At 48.4% G+C, this 19,065-nt stretch overlaps 1 protein-coding gene and 1 long non-coding RNA gene across 2 annotated transcripts in view; both read left to right on the forward strand.

The window, feature by feature from the left end:
- prss12 (serine protease 12) overlaps positions 1-17,669 on the forward strand; it is a 107,342-nt gene extending 89,673 nt beyond the window's left edge. Inside the window, exon 15 of the mRNA XM_052504225.1 lies at positions 17,122-17,669. Within this exon, the coding sequence (XP_052360185.1) occupies positions 17,122-17,441 (320 nt within the window). The 3' untranslated portion in view covers positions 17,442-17,669. The remainder of the gene's footprint in view (positions 1-17,121) is intronic.
- On the forward strand, positions 9,809-16,800 carry LOC127920301 (uncharacterized). Its single transcript, XR_008105714.1, has 7 exons — positions 9,809-10,135; positions 11,092-11,543; positions 11,594-11,893; positions 12,752-13,751; positions 15,620-15,969; positions 16,120-16,319; positions 16,720-16,800. It is a non-coding gene; the product is annotated as an uncharacterized LOC127920301 (long non-coding RNA).
- Positions 17,670-19,065: the final 1,396 nt, after the last annotated feature.

Consider the following 19,065-nt stretch of genomic DNA (forward strand, 5'->3'; position numbering starts at 1 on the left):
GATTAAACAGACTAAAGGCCCAGTGTAATGGTAATCGTCTCTCTGATTAAACAGACTAAAGGCCCAGTGTAATGGTAATCGTCTCTCTGATTAAACAGACTAAAGGCCCAGTGTAATGGTAATCGTCTCTCTGATTAAACAGACTAAAGGCCCAGTGTAATGGTAATCATCTCTCTGATTAAACAGACTAAAGGCCCAGTGTAATGGTAATCGTCTCTCTGATTAAACAGACTAAAGGCCCAGTGTAATGGTAATCGTCTCTCTGATTAAACAGACTAAAGGCCCAGTGTAATGGTAATCGTCTGATTAAACAGACTAAAGGCCCAGTGTAATGGTAATCGTCTCTCTGATTAAACAGACTAAAGGCCCAGTGTAATGGTAATCGTCTCTCTGATTAAACAGACTAAAGGCCCAGTGTAATGGTAATCGTCTCTCTGATTAAACAGACTAAAGGCCCAGTGTAATGGTAATCGTCTCTCTGATTAAACAGACTAAAGGCCCAGTGTAATGGTAATCGTCTCTCTGATTAAACAGACTAAAGGCCCAGTGTAATGGTAATCGTCTCTCTGATTAAACAGACTAAAGGCCCAGTGTAATGGTAATCATCTCTCTGATTAAACAGACTAAAGGCCCAGTGTAATGGTAATCGTCTCTCTGATTAAACAGACTAAAGGCCCAGTGTAATGGTAATCGTCTCTCTGATTAAACAGACTAAAGGCCCAGTGTAATGGTAATCGTCTGATTAAACAGACTAAAGGCCCAGTGTAATGGTAATCGTCTGATTAAACAGACTAAAGGCCCAGTGTAATGGTAATCGTCTCTCTGATTAAACAGACTAAAGGCCCAGTGTAATGGTAATCGTCTCTCTGATTAAACAGACTAAAGGCCCAGTGTAATGGTAATCGTCTGATTAAACAGACTAAAGGCCCAGTGTAATGGTAATCGTCTCTCTGATTAAACAGACTAAAGGCCCAGTGTAATGGTAATCATCTCTCTGATTAAACAGACTAAAGGCCCAGTGTAATGGTAATCATCTCTCTGATTAAACAGACTAAAGGCCCAGTGTAATGGTAATCGTCTCTCTGATTAAACAGACTAAAGGCCCAGTGTAATGGTAATCGTCTGATTAAACAGACTAAAGGCCCAGTGTAATGGTAAACAGATAAAGGCCCAGTGTAATGGTCTGATTAAACAGACTAAAGGCCCAGTGTAATGGTAATCGTCTGATTAAACAGGCTAAAGGCCCAGTGTAATGGTAATCGTCTCTCTGATTAAACAGACTAAAGGCCCAGTGTAATGGTAATCGTCTCTCTGATTAAACAGACTAAAGGCCCAGTGTAATGGTAATCGTCTCTCTGATTAAACAGACTAAAGGCCCAGTGTAATGGTAATCGTCTCTCTGATTAAACAGACTAAAGGCCCAGTGTAATGGTAATCGTCTCTCTGATTAAACAGACTAAAGGCCCAGTGTAATGGTAATCGATTCTCTCTGATTAAACAGACTAAAGGCCCAGTGTAATGGTAATCATCTCTCTGATTAAACAGACTAAAGGCCCAGTGTAATGGTAATCGTCTCTCTGATTAAACAGACTAAAGGCCCAGTGTAATGGTAATCGTCTCTCTGATTAAACAGACTAAAGGCCCAGTGTAATGGTAATCGTCTCTCTGATTAAACAGACTAAAGGCCCAGTGTAATGGTAATCGTCTCTCTGATTAAACAGACTAAAGGCCCAGTGTAATGGTAATCGTCTCTCTGATTAAACAGACTAAAGGCCCAGTGTAATGGTAATCGTCTCTCTGATTAAACAGACTAAAGGCCCAGTGTAATGGTAATCGTCTGATTAAACAGACTAAAGGCCCAGTGTAATGGTAATCGTCTCTCTGATTAAACAGACTAAAGGCCCAGTGTAATGGTAATCGTCTCTCTGATTAAACAGACTAAAGGCCCAGTGTAATGGTAATCGTCTCTCTGATTAAACAGACTAAAGGCCCAGTGTAATGGTAATCGTCTCTCTGATTAAACAGACTAAAGGCCCAGTGTAATGGTAATCATCTCTCTGATTAAACAGACTAAAGGCCCAGTGTAATGGTAATCGTCTCTCTGATTAAACAGACTAAAGGCCCAGTGTAATGGTAATCGTCTCTCTGATTAAACAGACTAAAGGCCCAGTGTAATGGTAATCGTCTCTCTGATTAAACAGACTAAAGGCCCAGTGTAATGGTAATCGTCTCTCTGATTAAACAGACTAAAGGCCCAGTGTAATGGTAATCGTCTCTCTGATTAAACAGACTAAAGGCCCAGTGTAATGGTAATCGTCTCTCTGATTAAACAGACTAAAGGCCCAGTGTAATGGTAATCGTCTCTCTGATTAAACAGACTAAAGGCCCAGTGTAATGGTAATCGTCTGATTAAACAGACTAAAGGCCCAGTGTAATGGTAATCGTCTCTCTGATTAAACAGACTAAAGGCCCAGTGTAATGGTAATCGTCTCTCTGATTAAACAGACTAAAGGCCCAGTGTAATGGTAATCGTCTCTCTGATTAAACAGACTAAAGGCCCAGTGTAATGGTAATCGTCTCTCTGATTAAACAGACTAAAGGCCCAGTGTAATGGTAATCGTCTCTCTGATTAAACAGACTAAAGGCCCAGTGTAATGGTAATCGTCTGATTAAACAGACTAAAGGCCCAGTGTAATGGTAATCGTCTCTCTGATTAAACAGACTAAAGGCCCAGTGTAATGGTAATCGTCTGATTAAACAGACTAAAGGCCCAGTGTAATGGTAATCTCTCTGATTAAACAGACTAAAGGCCCAGTGTAATGGTAATCGTCTCTCTGATTAAACAGACTAAAGGCCCAGTGTAATGGTAATCGTCTCTCTGATTAAACAGACTAAAGGCCCAGTGTAATGGTAATCGTCTCTCTGATTAAACAGACTAAAGGCCCAGTGTAATGGTAATCGTCTCTCTGATTAAACAGACTAAAGGCCCAGTGTAATGGTAATCGTCTCTCTGATTAAACAGACTAAAGGCCCAGTGTAATGGTAATCGTCTCTCTGATTAAACAGACTAAAGGCCCAGTGTAATGGTAATCGTCTCTCTGATTAAACAGACTAAAGGCCCAGTGTAATGGTAATCGTCTCTGATTAAACAGACTAAAGGCCCAGTGTAATGGTAATCGTCTCTCTGATTAAACAGACTAGAGGCCCAGTGTAATGGTAATCGTCTCTCTGATTAAACAGACTAAAGGCCCAGTGTAATGGTAATCGTCTCTCTGATTAAACAGACTAAAGGCCCAGTGTAATGGTAATCGTCTGATTAAACAGACTAAAGGCCCAGTGTAATGGTAATTGTCTTTCTGATTAAACAGACTAAAGGCCCAGTGTAATGGTAATCGTCTGATTAAACAGACTAAAGGCCCAGTGTAATGGTAATCGTCTCTCTGATTAAACAGACTAAAGGCCCAGTATAATGGTAATCGTCTCTCTGATTAAACAGACTAGAGGCCCAGTGTAATGGTAATCGTCTCTCTGATTAAACAGACTAAAGGCCCAGTGTAATGGTAATCATCTCTCTGATTAAACAGACTAAAGGCCCAGTGTAATGGTAATCCTCTGATTAAACAGACTAAAGGCCCAGTGTAATGGTAATCGTCTCTCTGATTAAACAGACTAAAGGCCCAGTGTAATGGTAATCGTCTCTCTGATTAAACAGACTAAAGGCCCAGTGTAATGGTAATCATCTCTCTGATTAAACAGACTAAAGGCCCAGTGTAATGGTAATCGTCTCTCTGATTAAACAGACTAAAGGCCCAGTGTAATGGTAATCGTCTCTCTGATTAAACAGACTAAAGGCCCAGTGTAATGGTAATCGTCTCTCTGATTAAACAGACTAAAGGCCCAGTGTAATGGTAATCGTCTGATTAAACAGACTAAAGGCCCAGTGTAATGGTAATCATCTCTCTGATTAAACAGACTAAAGGCCCAGTGTAATGGTAATCGTCTCTCTGATTAAACAGACTAAAGGCCCAGTGTAATGGTAATCGTCTCTCTGATTAAACAGACTAAAGGCCCAGTGTAATGGTAATCGTCTCTCTGATTAAACAGACTAAAGGCCCAGTGTAATGGTAATCATCTCTCTGATTAAACAGACTAAAGGCCCAGTGTAATGGTAATCGTCTGATTAAACAGACTAAAGGCCCAGTGTAATGGTAATCGTCTCTCTGATTAAACAGACTAAAGGCCCAGTGTAATGGTAATCGTCTCTCTGATTAAACAGACTAAAGGCCCAGTGTAATGGTAATCGTCTCTCTGATTAAACAGACTAAAGGCCCAGTGTAATGGTAATCGTCTCTTTGATTAAACAGACTAAAGGCCCAGTGTAATGGTAATCGTCTCTTTGATTAAACAGACTAAAGGCCCAGTGTAATGGTAAGATTAAACAGACTAAAGGCCCAGTGTAATGGTAATCATCTCTCTGATTAAACAGACTAAAGGCCCAGTGTAATGGTAATCATCTCTCTGATTAAACAGACTAAAGGCCCAGTGTAATGGTAATCGTCTCTCTGATTAAACAGACTAAAGGCCCAGTGTGTAATGGTAATCTCTCTGATTAAACAGACTAAAGGCCCAGTGTAATGGTAATCGTCTGATTAAACAGACTAAAGGCCCAGTGTAATGGTAATCGTCTCTGATTAAACAGACTAAAGGCCCAGTGTAATCTCTCTGATTAAACAGACTAAAGGCCCAGTGTAATGGTAATCGTCTCTCTGATTAAACAGACTAAAGGCCCAGTGTAATGGTAATCGTCTCTCTGATTAAACAGACTAAAGGCCCAGTGTAATGGTAATCGTCTCTCTGATTAAACAGACTAAAGGCCCAGTGTAATGGTAATCGTCTCTCTGATTAAACAGACTAAAGGCCCAGTGTAATGGTAATCGTCTCTCTGATTAAACAGACTAAAGGCCCAGTGTAATGGTAATCGTCTCTCTGATTAAACAGACTAAAGGCCCAGTGTAATGGTAATCGTCTCTCTGATTAAACAGACTAAAGGCCCAGTGTAATGGTAATCGTCTCTCTGATTAAACAGACTAAAGGCCCAGTGTAATGGTAATCGTCTCTCTGATTAAACAGACTAAAGGCCCAGTGTAATGGTAATCGTCTCTCTGATTAAACAGACTAAAGGCCCAGTGTAATGGTAATCGTCTCTCTGATTAAACAGACTAAAGGCCCAGTGTAATGGTAATCGTCTCTCTGATTAAACAGACTAAAGGCCCAGTGTAATGGTAATCATCTCTCTGATTAAACAGACTAAAGGCCCAGTGTAATGGTAATCGTCTCTCTGATTAAACAGACTAAAGGCCCAGTGTAATGGTAATCTCTCTGATTAAACAGACTAAAGGCCCAGTGTAATGGTAATAATCGTCTCTCTGATTAAACAGACTAAAGGCCCAGTGTAATGGTAATCGTCTCTCTGATTAAACAGACTAAAGGCCCAGTGTAATGGTAAATCTCTCTGATTAAACAGACTAAAGGCCCAGTGTAATGGTAATCGTCTCTCTGATTAAACAGACTAAAGGCCCAGTGTAATGGTAATCTCTCTGATTAAACAGACTAAAGGCCCAGTGTAATGGTAATCGTCTCTCTGATTAAACAGACTAAAGGCCCAGTGTAATGGTAATCGTCTCTCTGATTAAACAGACTAAAGGCCCAGTGTAATGGTAATCGTCTCTCTGATTAAACAGACTAAAGGCCCAGTGTAATGGTAATCGTCTCTCTGATTAAACAGACTAAAGGCCCAGTGTAATGGTAATCGTCTCTCTGATTAAACAGACTAAAGGCCCAGTGTAATGGTAATCATCTCTCTGATTAAACAGACTAAAGGCCCAGTGTAATGGTAATCTCTCTGATTAAACAGACTAAAGGCCCAGTGTAATGGTAATCGTCTCTCTGATTAAACAGACTAAAGGCCCAGTGTAATGGTAATCGTCTCTCTGATTAAACAGACTAAAGGCCCAGTGTAATGGTAATCATCTCTCTGATTAAACAGACTAAAGGCCCAGTGTAATGGTAATCGTCTCTCTGATTAAACAGACTAAAGGCCCAGTGTAATGGTAATCGTCTCTCTGATTAAACAGACTAAAGGCCCAGTGTAATGGTAATCGTCTCTCTGATTAAACAGACTAAAGGCCCAGTGTAATGGTAATCGTCTCTCTGATTAAACAGACTAAAGGCCCAGTGTAATGGTAATCGTCTCTCTGATTAAACAGACTAAAGGCCCAGTGTAATGGTAATCGTCTCTCTGATTAAACAGACTAAAGGCCCAGTGTAATGGTAATCATCTCTCTGATTAAACAGACTAAAGGCCCAGTGTAATGGTAATCTCTGATTAAACAGACTAAAGGCCCAGTGTAATGGTAATCGATTCTAAAGGCTCTGATTAAATTAAAGACTAAAGGCCCAGTGTAATGGTAATCATCTCTCTGATTAAACAGACTAAAGGCCCAGTGTAATGGTAATCGTCTCTCTGATTAAACAGACTAAAGGCCCAGTGTAATGGTAATCGTCTCTCTGATTAAACAGACTAAAGGCCCAGTGTAATGGTAATCAGTGTAATGGTAATCTCTCTGATTAAACAGACTAAAGGCCCAGTGTAATGGTAAATCGTCTGATTAAACAGACTAAAGGCCCAGTGTAATGGTAATCGTCTCTCTGATTAAACAGACTAAAGGCCCAGTGTAATGGTAATCGTCTCTCTGATTAAACAGACTAAAGGCCCAGTGTAATGGTAATCGTCGTCTGATTAAACAGACTAAAGGCCCAGTGTAATGGTAATCATCTCTCTGATTAAACAGACTAAAGGCCCAGTGTAATGGTAATCATCTCTGATTAAACAGACTAAAGGCCCAGTGTAATGGATCTGATTAAACAGACTAAAGGCCCAGTGTAATGGTAATCGTCTCTCTGATTAAACAGACTAAAGGCCCAGTGTAATGGTAATCATCTCTCTGATTAAACAGACTAAAGGCCCAGTGTAATGGTAATCGTCTCTCTGATTAAACAGACTAAAGGCCCAGTGTAATGGTAATCGTCTGATTAAACAGACTAAAGGCCCAGTGTAATGGTAATCGTCTCTCTGATTAAACAGACTAAAGGCCCAGTGTAATGGTAATCGTCTCTCTGATTAAACAGACTAAAGGCCCAGTGTAATGGTAATCGTCTCTCTGATTAAACAGACTAAAGGCCCAGTGTAATGGTAATCGTCTCTCTGATTAAACAGACTAAAGGCCCAGTGTAATGGTAATCGTCTCTCTGATTAAACAGACTAAAGGCCCAGTGTAATGGTAATCTGATTAAACAGACTAAAGGCCCAGTGTAATGGTAATCTGATTAAACAGACTAAAGGCCCAGTGTAATGGTAATCGTCTCTCTGATTAAACAGACTAAAGGCCCAGTGTAATGGTAATCGTCTCTCTGATTAAACAGACTAAAGGCCCAGTGTAATGGTAATCATCTCTCTGATTAAACAGACTAAAGGCCCAGTGTAATGGTAATCGTCTCTCTGATTAAACAGACTAAAGGCCCAGTGTAATGGTAATCGTCTCTCTGATTAAACAGACTAAAGGCCCAGTGTAATGGTAATCGTCTCTCTGATTAAACAGACTAAAGGCCCAGTGTAATGGGTCTGATTAAACAGACTAAAGGCCCAGTGTAATGGTAATCATCTCTCTGATTAAACAGACTAAAGGCCCAGTGTAATGGTAATCGTCTCTCTGATTAAACAGACTAAAGGCCCAGTGTAATGGTAATCGTCTCTCTGATTAAACAGACTAAAGGCCCAGTGTAATGGTAATCTCTCTGATTAAACAGACTAAAGGCCCAGTGTAATGGTAATCGTCTCTCTGATTAAACAGACTAAAGGCCCAGTGTAATGGTAATCATCTCTCTGATTAAACAGACTAAAGGCCCAGTGTAATGGTAATCGTCTCTCTGATTAAACAGACTAAAGGCCCAGTGTAATGGTAATCGTCTCTCTGATTAAACAGACTAAAGGCCCAGTGTAATGGGTAATCTAAAGGTCTTTCTGATTAAACAGACTAAAGGCCCAGTGTAATGGTAATCATCTCTCTGATTAAACAGACTAAAGGCCCAGTGTAATGGTAATCGTCTCTCTGATTAAACAGACTAAAGGCCCAGTGTAATGGTAATCGTCTCTCTGATTAAACAGACTAAAGGCCCAGTGTAATGGTAATCGTAATGGTAATCATCTCTCTGATTAAACAGACTAAAGGCCCAGTGTAATGGTAATCGTCTCTCTGATTAAACAGACTAAAGGCCCAGTGTAATGGTAATCGTCTCTCTGATTAAACAGACTAAAGGCCCAGTGTAATGGTAATCGTCTCTCTGATTAAACAGACTAAAGGCCCAGTGTAATGGTAATCGTCTCTCTGATTAAACAGACTAAAGGCCCAGTGTAATGGTAATCGTCTCTCTGATTAAACAGACTAAAGGCCCAGTGTAATGGTAATCGTCTCTCTGATTAAACAGACTAAAGGCCCAGTGTAATGGTAATCGTCTCTCTGATTAAACAGACTAAAGGCCCAGTGTAATGGTAATCGTCTCTCTGATTAAACAGACTAAAGGCCCAGTGTAATGGTAATCGTCTCTCTGATTAAACAGACTAAAGGCCCAGTGTAATGGTAATCGTCTCTCTGATTAAACAGACTAAAGGCCCAGTGTAATGGTAATCATCTCTCTGATTAAACAGACTAAAGGCCCAGTGTAATGGTAATCGTCTCTCTGATTAAACAGACTAAAGGCCCAGTGTAATGGTAATCGTCTCTCTGATTAAACAGACTAAAGGCCCAGTGTAATGGTAATCATCTCTCTGATTAAACAGACTAAAGGCCCAGTGTAATGGTAATCGTCTGATTAAACAGACTAAAGGCCCAGTGTAATGGTAATCGCTCTCTCTGATTAAACAGACTAAAGGCCCAGTGTAATGGTAATCGTCTCTCTGATTAAACAGACTAAAGGCCCAGTGTAATGGTAATCGTAATCGCTCTGATTAAACAGACTAAAGGCCCAGTGTAATGGTAATCATCTCTCTGATTAAACAGACTAAAGGCCCAGTGTAATGGTAATCGTCTCTCTGATTAAACAGACTAAAGGCCCAGTGTAATGGTAATCGTCTGATTAAGACCCAAACAGACTAAAGGCCCAGTGTAATGGTAATCGTCTCTCTGATTAAACAGACTAAAGGCCCAGTGTAATGGTAATCGTCTCTCTGATTAAACAGACTAAAGGCCCAGTGTAATGGTAATCGTCTCTCTGATTAAACAGACTAAAGGCCCAGTGTAATGGTAATCATCTCTCTGATTAAACAGACTAAAGGCCCAGTGTAATGGTAATCGTCTGATTAAACAGACTAAAGGCCCAGTGTAATGGTAATCGTCTGATTAAACAGACTAAAGGCCCAGTGTAATGGTAATCGACTAAAGGCCCTGGTAATCTCTGATTAAACAGACTAAAGGCCCAGTGTAATGGTAATCATCTCTCTGATTAAACAGACTAAAGGCCCAGTGTAATGGTAATCGTCTGATTAAACAGACTAAAGGCCCAGTGTAATGGTAATTAAACAGACTAAAGGCCCAGTGTAATGGTAGGTCTGATTAAACAGACTAAAGGCCCAGTGTAATGGTAATCGTCTCTCTGATTAAACAGACTAAAGGCCCAGTGTAATGGTAATCATCTCTGATTAAACAGACTCCAAAGGCCCAGTGTAATGGTAATAAGACATCTCTCTGATTAAACAGACTAAAGGCCCAGTGTAATGGTAATCGTCTCTCTGATTAAACAGACTAAAGGCCCAGTGTAATGGTAATCGTCTCTCTGATTAAACAGACTAAAGGCCCAGTGTAATGGTAATCGTCTGATTAAACAGACTAAAGGCCCAGTGTAATGGTAATCGTCTCTCTCTCTCCTCCAGGTCACTCCTACTCTAAGACCCTCCAACAGGCTCCTCTCTCTGTCCTCCAGGTCGCTCCTACTCTAAGACCCTCCAACAGGCTCCTCTCTCTCTCCTCCAGGTCACTCCTACTCTAAGACCCTCCAACAGGCTCCTCTCTCTCTCCTCCAGGTCGCTCCTACTCTAAGACCCTCCAACAGGCTCCTCTCTCTCTCCTCCAGGTCGCTCCTACTCTAAGACCCTCCAACAGGCTCCTCTCTCTGTCCTCCAGGTCGCTCCTACTCTAAGACCCTCCAACAGGCTCCTCTCTCTGTCCTCCAGGTCGCTCCTACTCTAAGACCCTCCAACAGGCTCCTCTCTCTGTCCTCCAGGTCGCTCCTACTCTAAGACCCTCCAACAGCTCCTCCTCTCTCTGTCCTCCAGGTCGCTCCTACTCTAAGACCCTCCAACAGGCTCCTCTCTCTGTCCTCCAGGTCGCTCCTACTCTAAGACCCTCCAACAGGCTCCTCTCTCTCTCCTCCAGGTCGCTCCTACTCTAAGACCCTCCAACAGGCTCCTCTCTCTGTCCTCCAGGTCGCTCCTACTCTAAGACCCTCCAACAGGCTCCTCTCTCTGTCCTCCAGGTCGCTCCTACTCTAAGACCCTCCAACAGGCTCTCTCTCTCTGTCCTCCAGGTCGCTCCTACTCTAAGACCCTCCAACAGGCTCCTCTCTCTGTCCTCCAGGTCGCTCCTACTCTAAGACCCTCCAACAGGCTCCTCTCTCTGTCCTCCAGGTCGCTCCTACTCTAAGACCCTCCAACAGGCTCCTCTCTCTGTCCTCCAGGTCGCTCCTACTCTAAGACCCTCCAACAGGCTCCTCTCTCTGTCCTCCAGGTCGCTCCTACTCTAAGACCCTCCAACAGGCTCCTCTCTCTCTCCTCCAGGTCGCTCCTACTCTAAGACCCTCCAACAGGCTCCTCTCTCTGTCCTCCAGGTCGCTCCTACTCTAAGACCCTCCAACAGGCTCCTCTCTCTGTCCTCCAGGTCGCTCCTACTCTAAGACCCTCCAACAGGCTCCTCTCTCTCCTCCTCCAGGTCAGGCTCCTACTCTAAGACCCTCCAACAGGCTCCTCTCTCTCTCCTCCAGGTCGCTCCTACTCTAAGACCCTCCAACAGGCTCCTCTCTCTGTCCTCCAGGTCGCTCCTACTCTAAGACCCTCCAACAGGCTCCTCTCTCTCTCCTCCAGGTCGCTCCTACTCTAAGACCCTCCAACAGGCTCCTCTCTCTGTCCTCCAGGTCGCTCCTACTCTAAGACCCTCCAACAGGCTCCTCTCTCTCTCCTCCAGGTCGCTCCTACTCTAAGACCCTCCAACAGGCTCCTCTCTCTGTCCTCCAGGTCGCTCCTACTCTAAGACCCTCCAACAGGCTCCTCTCTCTCTCCTCCAGGTCGCTCCTACTCTAAGACCCTCCAACAGGCTCCTCTCTCTCTCCTCCAGGTCGCTCCTACTCTAAGACCCTCCAACAGGCTCCTCTCTCTCTCCTCCAGGTCGCTCCTACTCTAAGACCCTCCAACAGGCTCCTCTCTCTCTGTCCTCCAGGTCGCTCCTACTCTAAGACCCTCCAACAGGCTCCTCTCTCTGTCCTCCAGGTCGCTCCTACTCTAAGACCCTCCAACAGGCTCCTCTCTCTCTCCTCCAGGTCGCTCCTACTCTAAGACCCTCCAACAGGCTCCTCTCTCTCTCCTCCAGGTCGCTCCTACTCTAAGACCCTCCAACAGGCTCCTCTCTCTGTCCTCCAGGTCGCTCCTACTCTAAGACCCTCCAACAGGCTCCTCTCTCTGTCCTCCAGGTCGCTCCTACTCTAAGACCCTCCAACAGGCTCCTCTCTCTCTCCTCCAGGTCACTCCTACTCTAAGACCCTCCAACAGGCTCCTCTCTCTCTCCTCCAGGTCGCTCCTACTCTAAGACCCTCCAACAGGCTCCTCTCTCTCTCCTCCAGGTCGCTCCTACTCTAAGACCCTCCAACAGGCTCCTCTCTCTCTCCTCCAGGTCGCTCCTACTCTAAGACCCTCCAACAGGCTCCTCTCTCTCTCTCCTCCAGGTCGCTCCTACTCTAAGACCCTCCAACAGGCTCCTCTCTCTGTCCTCCAGGTCGCTCCTACTCTAAGACCCTCCAACAGGCTCCTCTCTCTCTCCTCCAGGTCGCTCCTACTCTAAGACCCTCCAACAGGCTCCTCTCTCTCTCCTCCAGGTCGCTCCTACTCTAAGACCCTCCAACAGGCTCCTCTCTCTCTCCTCCAGGTCGCTCCTACTCTAAGACCCTCCAACAGGCTCCTCTCTCTCTCCTCCAGGTCGCTCCTACTCTAAGACCCTCCAACAGGCTCCTCTCTCTCTCCTCCAGGTCGCTCCTACTCTAAGACCCTCCAACAGGCTCCTCTCTCTCTCCTCCAGGTCGCTCCTACTCTAAGACCCTCCAACAGGCTCCTCTCTCTCTCCTCCAGGTCGCTCCTACTCTAAGACCCTCCAACAGGCTCCTCTCTCTCTCCTCCAGGTCGCTCCTACTCTAAGACCCTCCAACAGGCTCCTCTCTCTCTCCTCCAGGTCTCTCCTCGCTCCTACTCTAAGACCCTCCAACAGGCTCCTCTCTCTGTCCTCCAGGTCGCTCCTACTCTAAGACCCTCCAACAGGCTCCTCTCTCTCTCCTCCAGGTCGCTCCTACTCTAAGACCCTCCAACAGGCTCCTCTCTCTCTCCTCCAGGTCGCTCCTACTCTAAGACCCTCCAACAGGCTCCCTCTCTCTCCTCCAGGTCGCTCCTACTCTAAGACCCTCCAACAGGCTCCTCTCTCTGTCCTCCAGGTCGCTCCTACTCTAAGACCCTCCAACAGGCTCCTCTCTCTCTCCTCCAGGTCGCTCCTACTCTAAGACCCTCCAACAGGCTCCTCTCTCTGTCCTCCAGGTCGCTCCTACTCTAAGACCCTCCAACAGGCTCCTCTCTCTGTCCTCCAGGTCGCTCCTACTCTAAGACCCTCCAACAGGCTCCTCTCTCTCTCCTCCAGGTCGCTCCTACTCTAAGACCCTCCAACAGGCTCCTCTCTCTCTCCTCCAGGTCGCTCCTACTCTAAGACCCTCCAACAGGCTCCTCTCTCTGTCCTCCAGGTCGCTCCTACTCTAAGACCCTCCAACAGGCTCCTCTCTCTCTCCTCCAGGTCGCTCCTACTCTAAGACCCTCCAACAGGCTCCTCTCTCTCTCCTCCAGGTCGCTCCTACTCTAAGACCCTCCAACAGGCTCCTCTCTCTCTCCTCCAGGTCGCTCCTACTCTAAGACCCTCCAACAGGCTCCTCTCTCTCTCCTCCAGGTCGCTCCTACTCTAAGACCCTCCAACAGGCTCCTCTCTCTCTCCTCCAGGTCGCTCCTACTCTAAGACCCTCCAACAGGCTCCTCTCTCTGTCCTCCAGGTCGCTCCTACTCTAAGACCCTCCAACAGGCTCCTCTCTCTCTCCTCCAGGTCGCTCCTACTCTAAGACCCTCCAACAGGCTCCTCTCTCTGTCCTCCAGGTCGCTCCTACTCTAAGACCCTCCAACAGGCTCCTCTCTCTCTCCTCCAGGTCGCTCCTACTCTAAGACCCTCCAACAGGCTCCTCTCTCTCTCCTCCAGGTCGCTCCTACTCTAAGACCCTCCAACAGGCTCCTCTCTCTCTCCTCCAGGTCGCTCCTACTCTAAGACCCTCCAACAGGCTCCTCTCTCTGTCCTCCAGGTCGCTCCTACTCTAAGACCCTCCAACAGGCTCCTCTCTCTCTCCTCCAGGTCGCTCCTACTCTAAGACCCTCCAACAGGCTCCTCTCTCTCTCCTCCAGGTCGCTCCTACTCTAAGACCCTCCAACAGGCTCCTCTCTCTCTCCTCCAGGTCGCTCCTACTCTAAGACCCTCCAACAGGCTCCTCTCTCTCTCCTCCAGGTCGCTCCTACTCTAAGACCCTCCAACAGGCTCCTCTCTCTCTCCTCCAGGTCGCTCCTACTCTAAGACCCTCCAACAGGCTCTCTCTCTCTGTCCTCCAGGTCACTCCTACTCTAAGACCCTCCAACAGGCTCTCTCTCTGTCCTCCAGGTCGCTCCTACTCTAAGACCCTCCAACAGGCTCCTCTCTCTCTCCTCCAGGTCGCTCCTACTCTAAGACCCTCCAACAGGCTCCTCTCTCTGTCCTCCAGGTCGCTCCTACTCTAAGACCCTCCAACAGGCTCCTCTCTCTGTCCTCCAGGTCGCTCCTACTCTAAGACCCTCCAACAGGCTCCTCTCTCTCTCCTCCAGGTCGCTCCTACTCTAAGACCCTCCAACAGGCTCCTCTCTCTCTCCTCCAGGTCGCTCCTACTCTAAGACCCTCCAACAGGCTCCTCTCTCTGTCCTCCAGGTCGCTCCTACTCTAAGACCCTCCAACAGGCTCCCTCTCTCTCTCCTCCAGGTCGCTCCTACTCTAAGACCCTCCAACAGGCTCCTCTCTCTCTCCTCCAGGTCGCTCCTACTCTAAGACCCTCCAACAGGCTCCTCTCTCTCTCCTCCAGGTCGCTCCTACTCTAAGACCCTCCAACAGTCGCTCCTCTCTAAGACCCTCCAACAGGCTCTCTCTCCAGGTCGCTCCTACTCTAAGACCCTCCAACAGGCTCCTCTCTCTCTCCTCCAGGTCGCTCCTACTCTAAGACCCTCCAACAGGCTCCTCTCTCTGTCCTCCAGGTCGCTCCTACTCTAAGACCCTCCAACAGGCTCCTCTCTCTCTCCTCCAGGTCGCTCCTACTCTAAGACCCTCCAACAGGCTCCTCTCTCTGTCCTCCAGGTCGCTCCTACTCTAAGACCCTCCAACAGGCTCCTCTCTCTCTCCTCCAGGTCGCTCCTACTCTAAGACCCTCCAACAGGCTCCTCTCTCTGTCCTCCAGGTCGCTCCTACTCTAAGACCCTCCAACAGGCTCCTCTCTCTCTCCTCCAGGTCGCTCCTACTCTAAGACCCTCCAACAGGCTCCTCTCTCTCTCCTCCAGGTCGCTCCTACTCTAAGACCCTCCAACAGGCTCCTCTCTCTCTCCTCCAGGTCGCTCCTACTCTAAGACCCTCCAACAGGCTCCTCTCTCTCTCCTCCAGGTCGCTCCTACTCTAAGACCCTCCAACAGGCTCCTCTCTCTCTCCTCCAGGTCGCTCCTACTCTAAGACCCTCCAACAGGCTCCTCTCTCTCTCCTCCAGGTCACTCCTACTCTAAGACCCTCCAACAGGCTCCTCTCTCTCTCCTCCAGGTCGCTCCTACTCTAAGACCCTCCAACAGGCTCCTCTCTCTCTCCTCCAGGTCGCTCCTACTCTAAGACCCTCCAACAGGCTCCTCTCTCTCTCCTCCAGGTCGCTCCTACTCTAAGACCCTCCAACAGGCTCCTCTCTCTCTCCTCCAGGTCGCTCCTACTCTAAGACCCTCCAACAGGCTCCTCTCTCTGTCCTCCAGGTCGCTCCTACTCTAAGACCCTCCAACAGGCTCCTCTCTCTGTCCTCCAGGTCGCTCCTACTCTAAGACCCTCCAACAGGCTCCTCTCTCTGTCCTCCAGGTCGCTCCTACTCTAAGACCCTCCAACAGGCTCCTCTCTCTCCTCCAGGTCGCTCCTACTCTAAGACCCTCCAACAGGCTCCTCTCTCTGTCCTCCAGGTCGCTCCTACTCTAAGACCCTCCAACAGGCTCCTCTCTCTCTCCTCCAGGTCACTCCTACTCTAAGACCCTCCAACAGGCTCCTCTCTCTCTCCTCCAGGTCGCTCCTACTCTAAGACCCTCCAACAGGCTCCTCTCTCTCTCCTCCAGGTCGCTCCTACTCTAAGACCCTCCAACAGGCTCCTCTCTCTGTCCTCCAGGTCGCTCCTACTCTAAGACCCTCCAACAGGCTCCTCTCTCTCTCCTCCAGGTCGCTCCTACTCTAAGACCCTCCAACAGGCTCCTCTCTCTCTCCTCCAGGTCACTCCTACTCTAAGACCCTCCAACAGGCTCCTCTCTCTCTCCTCCAGGTCGCTCCTACTCTAAGACCCTCCAACAGGCTCCTCTCTCTCTCCTCCAGGTCGCTCCTACTCTAAGACCCTCCAACAGGCTCCTCTCTCTCTCCTCCAGGTCGCTCCTACTCTAAGACCCTCCAACAGGCTCCTCTCTCTCTCCTCCAGGTCGCTCCTACTCTAAGACCCTCCAACAGGCTCCTCTCTCTGTCCTCCAGGTCGCTCCTACTCTAAGACCCTCCAACAGGCTCCTCTCTCTCTCCTCCAGGTCACTCCTACTCTAAGACCCTCCAACAGGCTCCTCTCTCTCTCCTCCAGGTCACTCCTACTCTAAGACCCTCCAACAGGCTCCTCTCTCTGTCCTCCAGGTCGCTCCTACTCTAAGACCCTCCAACAGGCTCCTCTCTCTGTCCTCCAGGTCGCTCCTACTCTAAGACCCTCCAACAGGCTCCTCTCTCTGTCCTCCAGGTCGCTCCTACTCTAAGACCCTCCAACAGGCTCCTCTCTCTGTCCTCCAGGTCGCTCCTACTCTAAGACCCTCCAACAGGCTCCTCTCTCTGTCCTCCAGGTCGCTCCTACTCTAAGACCCTCCAACAGGCTCCTCTCTCTGTCCTCCAGGTCGCTCCTACTCTAAGACCCTCCAACAGGCTCCTCTCTCTCTCCTCCAGGTCGCTCCTACTCTAAGACCCTCCAACAGGCTCCTCTCTCTGTCCTCCAGGTCGCTCCTACTCTAAGACCCTCCAACAGGCTCCTCTCTCTGTCCTCCAGGTCGCTCCTACTCTAAGACCCTCCAACAGGCTCCTCTCTCTCTCCTCCAGGTCGCTCCTACTCTAAGACCCTCCAACAGGCTCTCTCTCTCTGCTCCTACTCTCCTCCCAGGTCGCTCCTACTCTAAGACCCTCCAACAGGCTCCTCTCTCTGTCCTCCAGGTCGCTCCTACTCTAAGACCCTCCAACAGGCTCCTCTCTCTCTCCTCCAGGTCACTCCTACTCTAAGACCCTCCAACAGGCTCCTCTCTCTCTCCTCCAGGTCACTCCTACTCTAAGACCCTCCAACAGGCTCCTCTCTCTGTCCTCCAGGTCGCTCCTACTCTAAGACCCTCCAACAGGCTCCTCTCTCTGTCCTCCAGGTCGCTCCTACTCTAAGACCCTCCAACAGGCTCCTCTCTCTGTCCTCCAGGTCGCTCCTACTCTAAGACCCTCCAACAGGCTCCTCTCTCTCTCCTCCCCCGTCGTCATTGCCAACAGCGTTACCACGGAGCCTTCACTAGCCGCATGCTCTGCGCCGGGACAGACAGCCAATCGGAGCGCCGCGTGGACAGTTGCCGTGGAGACAGCGGCGGCCCGTTGGTGTGTGAGCGTCCGGGCGGAGGGTGGGTAGTGTACGGTGTGACATCGTGGGGTCACTCCTGTCGCACGCAACACTCACCTGGCGTCTACACTAAAGTCTCCGCCTTCACACCCTGGATACACAAGGTGATTGGACAATGAGATGGATACAGAAACTGGATCGTCAAGGTGATTGGACAATGGGAAGAATATAGGAAGTGGATCTGCAAGGTGATTGGACATTGGGATAAGGGCATGAAGAGATGACAGCCAATGTGAGACAGTGGTAGATAACGGACTGGCCAATTGAGAAGAACTGTATTTGGAGCTTGTGATTTGATTGGTTAATAAAATAAGCTGTTTAAACCAGTTGAAAGGCTTGACCAATCTCACCCCTGTCTCTCTTTCATATCCACCTCTCCCCCTTTACCACCTCTCACTCTCTCTCCTTTCCCCTCTCATCTTTCTGCTCGTTCCCTCTCTCTTCCTCCTCGTTCCCTCTCTCTCATCCTCCTCGTTCCCTCTCTCTCTTCCTCCTCATTCCCTCTCTCTCTTCCTCCTCATTCCCCCTCTCTCCTCCTCCTCGTTCCCTCTCTCTTCCTCCTCGTTCCCCCTCTCTTCCTCCTCGTTCCTCCTCTCTACCTCCTTGTTCCCCCTCTCTCTTCCTCCTCGTTCCTCCCCTCTACCTCCTTGTTCCCCCTCTCTTCCTCCTCGTTCCTCCTCTCTACCTCCTTGTTCCCCTCTCTCTTCCTCCTCGTTCCTCCTCTCTACCTCCTCGTTCCCTCTCTCTCTTCCTCCTCATTCCCTCTCTCTCTTCCTCCTCGTTCCCTCTCTCTTCCTCCTCATTCCCCCTCTTTCCTCCTTGTTCCCTCTCTCTTCCTCCTCGTTCCTCCTCTCTACCTCCTTGTTCCCCCTCTCTCTTCCTCCTCGTTCCCCCTCTCTTCCTCCTCGTTCCTCCTCTCTACCTCCTTGTTCCCTCTCTCTCCTCCTCGTTCCCTCTCTCTCTTCCTCCTCATTCCCTCTCTCTCTTCCTCCTCGTTCCCTCTCTCTTCCTCCTCATTCCCCCTCTTTCCTCCTTGTTCCCTCTCTCTTCCTCCTCGTTCCTCCTCTCTACCTCCTTGTTCCCCCTCTCTCTTCCTCCTCGTTCCCCCTCTCTTCCTCCTCGTTCCTCCTCTCTACCTCCTTGTTCCCTCTCTTTCCTCCTTGTTCCCTCTCTCTCCTCCTCGTTCCCTCTCTCTCTTCCTCCTCGTTCCCTCTCTCTTTCCTCCTCGTTCCCCCTCTCTTCCTCCTCGTTCCTCCTCTCTACCTCCTTGTTCCCTCTCTTTCCTCCTTGTTCCCTCTCTCTCCTCCTCGTTCCCTCTCTCTCTTCCTCCTCGTTCCCTCTCTCTCATCCTCCTCGTTCCCTCTCTCTCCTCCTTGTTCCCTCTCTCTTTCCTCCTTGTTCCCTCTCTCTTCCTCCTCATTCCCCCTCTCTCCTCCTCGTTCCCTCTCTCTCCTCCTCCTCGTTCCCTCTCTCTTTCCTCCTTGTTCCCTCTCTCTTCCTCCTCATTCCCTCTCTCTCTTCCTCCTCATTCCCCCTCTCTCTTCCTCCTTGTTCCTCCTCTCTACCTCCTTGTTCCCTCTCTCTTCCTCCTCGTTCCTCTCTCTTTCCTCCTCGTTCCCTCTCTCTCTTCCTCCTTGTTCCCCCTCTCTCTTCCTCCTCGTTCCTCCTCTCTACCTCCTCGTTCCCTCTCTCTTCCTCCTCGTTCCCCCTCTCTTCCTCCTCGTTCCTCCTCTCTACCTCCTC

This window comes from Oncorhynchus keta, unplaced genomic scaffold, assembly GCF_023373465.1.
Source record: "Oncorhynchus keta strain PuntledgeMale-10-30-2019 unplaced genomic scaffold, Oket_V2 Un_contig_1888_pilon_pilon, whole genome shotgun sequence".
Taxonomy (NCBI): domain Eukaryota; kingdom Metazoa; phylum Chordata; class Actinopteri; order Salmoniformes; family Salmonidae; genus Oncorhynchus; species Oncorhynchus keta.